This window comes from Agrilus planipennis, unplaced genomic scaffold, assembly GCF_000699045.2.
Source record: "Agrilus planipennis isolate EAB-ADULT unplaced genomic scaffold, Apla_2.0 scaffold251, whole genome shotgun sequence".
NCBI classification, from domain to species: Eukaryota; Metazoa; Arthropoda; class Insecta; order Coleoptera; family Buprestidae; genus Agrilus; species Agrilus planipennis.
In genome coordinates, this window is record NW_020439110.1 from 336004 (window position 1) to 343303 (window position 7300).

The 7300-nt window shown below is 31.8% G+C and overlaps 1 protein-coding gene across 2 annotated transcripts; it reads left to right on the forward strand.

The window, feature by feature from the left end:
- The first annotated feature begins 2031 nt into the window (after positions 1-2031).
- On the forward strand, positions 2032-7293 carry LOC108740425 (RING finger protein unkempt). Of its 2 annotated transcripts, none has more exons than XM_025977547.1 (11): positions 2032-2137; positions 2238-2447; positions 3204-3487; positions 3625-3760; positions 3836-3863; positions 3903-4077; positions 4134-4255; positions 4336-4522; positions 4579-4701; positions 4808-5213; positions 5405-7293. In XM_025977547.1, exons 1-11 carry the CDS (start codon positions 2079-2081, stop codon positions 5913-5915), a joined length of 2241 nt encoding a protein of 746 aa, XP_025833332.1. In that variant the 5' UTR covers positions 2032-2078; the 3' UTR covers positions 5916-7293. The 2 variants fall into 2 exon arrangements, with proteins under 2 accessions (XP_025833332.1, XP_025833333.1); XM_025977548.1 differs by having other exon boundaries at positions 3836-3852; positions 3892-4077.
- Positions 7294-7300: the final 7 nt, after the last annotated feature.

The following is a 7300-nucleotide window of genomic DNA, read 5'->3' on the forward strand; positions in this document are numbered from 1 at the left end:
TTGCCCAAATGTCAAGCACGGAGAAGATTTAATTCTTCCCATATTCCATTACATGGAGAAAAAAACATATTTTGTTTAGATTTAGCAATATAAAGGGTGGACAGGGTCGGCTTCAGAAAATATAATTGACTCATGAGCTACTGTTTTTTAAACAGTAATTAACTGCAAAAATATTGACTGAATCAGTTTTATTCGACTTCATATTGCTTTTTTACTGCTAAAGTAAACAGTATATCTCCTTGATACCTTTTCTAGTGTTTGGTATATGTTTTCTTAAAAAATTAATTTCACTTTATTAATAATGTAAGGGGTTTACAAATTGTAACAATTTGTATTTATGCTCTGTTTTGATAAAAAAAATGGGAATTACAATATTTACCAAAATATAATGCAATTTTAGAGTTATATAAACCAAAAAACTTCATCACAAATTGATTGCTATAAAAATATTCACAAGTTTCCTTTTGAAAAAAATTACGTAAGCAATAGTAAAAGAAGCATTTTCTGTTTTGTAATGTAAAATCACGGATACTAAAACAAAAAAAATTAAGATGCTCGAATAAATCTGAAGCCGACCCTGTCCAGTTATTAGTACTTAATCCTAAGAATGGAAAAAAATTATTGTTTGTAGTATTTTTTTTTTTAATAAAATTATAGTTTTCAGCACAAAGAATGAAGTATTATAAAGGTATCTAATTAGGTACCTTTTCTTTTGTAAAAATTGACAGAAGTTTTAACTTAATTGAACTGCATATGAATTATCGTTTTTTTTCTCTTAAACTCTTATTCAATCGTCCTATAAAAAAATGATATTTTTATTGTGCCAAAACAATATTTTTTGGGTATAGAAACTTAATAAGGTAATTTAAATATTTCAACTAATGCAGTTTACTTTTACAGCATGAGTTACAAATTGAGATAAATAAAATATACGACCAAATAAATGCTACATTTATAAGGCTATTCTGTGTTATAATTTTTGAGATAGGTAATGGTTAATAATTGACGCAAAAAACGTATTACATAACTGTAATAGATTGCTACTGCATTTGCATTTGTGAAATGCATAGATTGCATATTACACACTACCAAAACATAAACGGCCTTGAGTTATCAAAATTCCTTCATTTTTTCTACGGTCACGTGACGACGCTATCGAATTTTAATTGGACCAAAAGAAGCGTGCCTTGCGCAGTAGCCGTGCGCGCTAGTGATTGCAAAATGCCGTCGGAGNACAATATTTACCAAAATATAATGCAATTTTAGAGTTATATAAACCAAAAAACTTCATCACAAATTGATTGCTATAAAAATATTCATACGTTTCGTTTTGAAAAAAATTACGTAAGCAATAGTAAAAGAAGCATTTTCTATTTTGTAATGTAAAATCACGGATACTAAAACAAAAAAAATTAAGATGCTCGAATAAATCTGAAGCCGACCCTGTCCAGTTATTAGTACTTAATCCTAAGAATGGAAAAAATTATTGTTTGTAGTATTTTTCTTTTTAATAAAATTATAGTTTTCAGCACAAAGAATGAAGTATTATAAAGGTATCTAATTAGGTACCTTTTCTTTTGTAAAAATTGACAGAAGTTTTAACTTAATTGAACTGCATATGAATTATCGTTTGTTTTCTCTTATTCAATCGTCCCATAAAAAAATGATATTTTTATTGTGCCAAAACAATATTATATGGGCACAGAAACTTAATAAGGTAATTTAAATATTTCAACTAATGCAGTTTACTTTTACAGCATGAGTTCCAAATTGAGATAAATAAAATATACGACCAAATAAATGCTACATTTATAAGGCTATTCTGTGTTATAATTTTTGAGATAGGTAATGGTTAATAATTGACGCAAAAAACGTATTACATAACTGTAATAGATTGCTACTGCATTTGCATTTGTGAAATGCATAGATTGCATATTACACACTACCAAAACATAAACGGCCTTGAGTTATCAAAATTCCTTCATTTTTTCTACGGTCACGTGACGACGCTATCGAATTTTAATTGGACCAAAAGAAGCGTGCCTTGCGCAGTAGCCGTGCGCGCTAGTGATTGCAAAATGCCGTCGGAGTCTAAACCTTTGTTGACAACTCAACCTGAGAAACCAAATCATTACTCGTAAGTGCACATTTTGCGCATAATTCTTATCGCGATCAATCTAATAGTAAATTCAACGTTGAACGGTGTGCCATTTGCTAAGAGAAATCGAATGTTTTAGATATTTGAAAGAATTTCGCGTCGAGCAATGCCCGCTCTTCTTACAACACAAATGTACACAGCATCGTCCCTTCACCTGTTTTCACTGGCATTTTATGAACCAAAGACGAAGAAGGCCCGTACGAAGACGAGATGGGACCTTTAATTACAGTGCAGATAATTATTGTACTAAATACGACGAAACAACTGGCATTTGTCCGGACGGAGACGAGTAAGTTATACCTTTTTGGTTAACTGGATCTGTCACTTTTTACATATTGTGGGTGTGCCATTTAAATAAACTCTTCCCGCTGCAAAAGCATCGTTAATTTACGCTTAAAATGGGATCGTTGTTAGGTTTACTGAAATATTAATAGAAAATATGCAATTTGTAACAGGAGCAACATATTAGAACAGATAACCTATACAGCTGCCATTGTTATTTAACCTTCATATTAATGTAATTTAAAGTTCTTGTTTTCTGTATTTTACAATTGTTAAGACACTTGTAAGAAGTAACTGCAAAAAACAATTCTTCTACAAGACAGAAAATCAATTTAAATCAGTTGCTAGTATTTGCAATTGCATTAAATGAGTTTATCTGTGATAATTATAAAATTATAGTAAACACTACAAATTATAGTTTAATAGGTGTTTTAATTTTTTTTGATACTCATGAAACTATGCACCTAAAACCTTATGTTACAGTTTATGAAGTGTTACTAGTTGTTTTGACAAAATTCACTTTAAACTTTTGTGTTGTGCCTTGCTGTTTTGTCGTTATATTATGTTCCTATGTATTCTGTGATTACCCTCAGTTAGTGTTATTCTCCCTTATCACTTTCCATTTAGTTTCTGTGGATATTAATTTTTCCAGAAAATTAGTTTTGATTAGAATAAGCTGTATCTTAATATCTCTTTCTGTCCAGTAATTGTGTGAAGATATTTAACTGTAGTTTTAATTTTACCTAATTGCTATGTGTTTTAGTTGCCCATATCTTCATCGCACAGCTGGTGATACAGAGAGAAGGTACCATTTAAGATATTACAAGACATGTATGTGCGTGCATGACACAGATTCACGAGGTTACTGTGTTAAAAATGGTTTACATTGTGCATTTGCTCATGGTATAAATGACCACAGACCTCCTGTTTATGACATAAAGGAAATTCAAGCACTTGAGGTTGCTGAAACAGAAGGTACCAATGCAAATGGCCCAAATGCTTTAGATAAAGAACGAAATTTAATGAATGAAGATCCAAAATGGCAAGGTATAATTAACAGTGTAATAACTGAACTTTTATTAACTATTTAAATTTTATATTTCTCCAAATAATTGTGGTGCTGGAAAAAAACAATGACTGATTTTAAGATTTTACTTTATTTTATAATCGTGTTTGATTTTCAGATACAAATTATGTATTAGCAAATTACAAAACAGAGCCATGTAAAAGACCTCCTAGACTTTGTAGACAAGGGTATGCCTGCCCCCAGTATCACAATAATAAAGACAAAAGACGAAGTCCTCGGAAATTTAAATATCGGTGGGGCTTTCTGTTTATTTTTATTTTTAAAATTTATAACTGATTTTGATCGATTTTATTAATTTATTATTACAGATCAACACCTTGCCCAAATGTCAAGCACGGAGAAGAGTNCTCTTCTCCTTGCCCAAATGTCAAGCATGGAGAAGAGTGGGGTGAGCCAGCTAACTGTGATTCTGGGGATTTATGTTCATATTGTCACACAAGGACCGAACAACAGTTTCACCCTGAAATTTACAAAAGCACCAAATGTAACGACGTGCAGCAGTCAGGGTATTGTCCTAGAGGAGTTTTTTGTGCTTTTGCACATGTGGAACGTAAATATTTATTGTTTTTTATTTATTCATAAATTTTGACTTCTTTTATATTTTAGAGGAGATGGGGTTGACTCGGGACAGTGTTCCTTTAGATACTGGTACAAATTTAGCAGATATCTTATCTAATGCTCTGCCGCCCTTAACACATGACAAAAAGGACAAAAGTAGTGATAGTTCTGTAAGTTTTTGATATCTTTTTTAACACTGTTTTATTTATCGTAATTTGTATTTAATATTTGTCACTTGTTTTCATGTTAGAATGGTAGTGGCGAGGCATCTGAATCAGCTTCGACTACATCTGTAGGTTCCAATGGCAGTTCTCACAATAAAGCCCCCGGTTCCCAATTAACTCACAAACCTATTCCATATGGTAGACCTACAACTACAATAGGCACATTAGAATTAACAAAACAACTATTGGCGATCGACAATGATCCAACGTTAGGTATTGATCTTCTTTTTACATATATAGATATATGTATTATATTTGTAATAATTTAGTTTCCCTTTTAGATGCGATAGAACGAGAGCAAAAGAAGCAAAATTTGTGCTTAGCTTACAGTGGGATAGGGCCCCCAGTGTCCTTCTTCAGTACTGGGAACGACACTGTTGAAAGTGTTGTAGGTAAGTCTCTACTTATTGTGGGTCTAAATTAAAAATAGTAGAAGTAGAAAGTATTTAAATTTTTTGAAAATTAATTAATACTTGAAATAAATAATTATTCTTTTAGGTAACGCTTTAGATGAGTTACAGTTAGAAGATCCATTAAATTTAACTTCATTAGAACGTGAATTGGAATCTGAATCTCCATCGGTGTCAAATTCTATATCGGTCGGTCTGGCATCTTCAGCTGGTCTGTTAGGCAGCTCGGCCCCTGTAAACATTCCGGGCGCTTCAAGGTCCGCACTGACCTCATTCAGCCCGACCAGTAACAGTCCATTACAGTTGCAATCCAGTTTTCTATCTGCTGCCAGATTCTCGCAGTCTGAACAGATTGATCATTACCTTAATCATTCTCAAATTCCTCTCAGTAGTAGTGGCACTTCAAAGATGAATTCGTTTTCGAATTTCTTCGATTTCCCGCCTGCACAGAGTAGCATTTCACCTACAACGCGCAACCACAATAACTTTAGCAGGTATGTATTTTAGTAACATTATTTCCTATTTGTAATTTTTTGCAATACGAATACCAGTATAAGTTTATCTCCCAAGAGGGAAGTATGAACTAGTCATAATTGAAAAAAATAGAAAACAAAAGATTTTATAGTTGTAAGGATCTAATTTTTATAAACTTAAACATTTACGTATTTTTTTTTTTTAACTTTAGCATTTCGCCGAGTCTGAGCAATAATTTAGAAGTAGTACGTTTACGTGAAGAATTACATAGTTCTCGAATACAGATCTCTAACTGGGAAGAACGTCTTGCGCAAGCGCGAACAGCATGCGAAGCATGGCAACGGGAAACAGAAGAGGCGAACCGTAAAGTTCAGATAACTGAGTCCAAATTGAATGATACCCTGACACAGTATAACGCCCTTCAACAAGAATACGAGAAGATTCAGGGTGGACCGCATTTACACAGTATTAAAAAGGTGTCGGAGCTTAGCAAGCTCTCTTTAAGCGAGCTCAAGAGCATCCATGCACTTTTAAGACAGGATGTTGAAGAAATAGAGAAGGTGTTGTATCGCGAGACAGCATCGAAATGTATGGTATGTGAGGAAAGGAACAGGACAGTTACGTTGAATTGCAACCACTTCGTGCTGTGCAACACGTGCGCCTTGACCCAGTCTGAGTGCCCGTACTGTCAGACTCCGATCAACTTGAGTAATAACATCTGAAATTAATTTTTCTAGGCGGGTATGCGACGTTTCTGCGTTTTTGTTTGTTTTTTTTTTCTCTTTATTTTCGTTTATTTTTCGGTCATATTTCTGTTTTTGTTTTCGTTTTGAGGGATTAAAAGGGTTTGATTCTGGGAAAGTACAATTTTTTTCTGTGAACTGATATTGTTACGATTCACATCACAGCTTAAGGCTTTACAATGATTTTGTTTTAGTTTATTTCGTAAATAATATACGATCGATTACAATTTTTTTCTGACATTAATTTGCATCACTTTTGAGCTTAAATTTGAATCAGACGTAAGAATTATATTTATCCTGTAAATCACCTAAAAATGACGTCATATTAATGAATCATTGATTATATATACAGTTATGTTCTGATAAATCTAGTTTTAAAGTGTTATGGATTAGTTTTTAAACATATATTATTTTCTGACAAATTGAGATTGAAATAGTAATGAAAATGTAGACTGCACGTTATGGTTGTATTATTGATATTATCTTCTTTTCTTTCCAAAAGTTAAAAATTTTTTTCGATCTGAACAAAAACGCAGCAACGTTTGCATACTTTTAACAAATTTTAACGAATTGTCTAAGTAGGTTTTTTCAAATGTAATAATTGCATAACTAGTTCGCTAAAGAATTGGTTAAACTCATTTTTTTTTTTGATTAAGTTTTTGCATGGCATTTATTATAAAGCCCTGTATGTATTCGTCTTTTAGAGCAGAAAGACATTGCATTGAGGTCGATTAATAAAAACACTTCATGGGAACAAAAAATCTAATCTGTGCTGCACGCAAGAAATATACAAGTATTGAACGTTTATTAAGTTTTTCTTGTAACGTAAAAATTAATGATAAATATAAATAACATTATGTGATATTCTCCACATTTTCTTTTGGACTGTCTTAATTTTAAACTGATTAAAAGTTATTGTATTGTGCAGCATGCTATTACGCGTATTATATATTTTTTAAACATTAGTTGTTAAGAAATTTCATGCTAATGTAACTTTAACTCCAAGACTTTATTTTAATGTTGTTTGTTTTTATATTCATAGAAGACGAAACAATTTAAGGTAACGCTGAATTTACAATAATTGACGTTATTTTGAAACTGGAGTCACTTCTTAAATTTTTATAACTGCAGTTTTGTGAAACAAAATTGATGAAAGTTTTTGTCTTGTCCAAAATATGAATTGCGTAAGAAAAATAAAAAAAAAAATGCAATGTCTGTTATGAAAAATTTTCTGAAACTATTTTCTATACTGACGAGTTGGAAATGTTGTCTTTTTACAATCTAATATACTAGATTAGGTAGGTAGAATAATTAATAATTAAATTATAATAATTGTAACATTTTAGTAGGTGGGTCTAAATTAA

Bases quoted from the DNA above. Each gene is read 5' to 3' on its own strand.
- LOC108740425 (XM_025977547.1), top strand. From the start codon at position 2,079: ATGCCGTCGGAGTCTAAACCTTTGTTGACAACTCAACCTGAGAAACCA. The intron at 2,448-3,203 runs GTAAGTTATACC...TATGTGTTTTAG, and splicing joins ATTTGTCCGGACGGAGACGA to TTGCCCATATCTTCATCGCA. The intron at 3,488-3,624 runs GTATAATTAACA...TTTGATTTTCAG, and splicing joins TGAAGATCCAAAATGGCAAG to ATACAAATTATGTATTAGCA.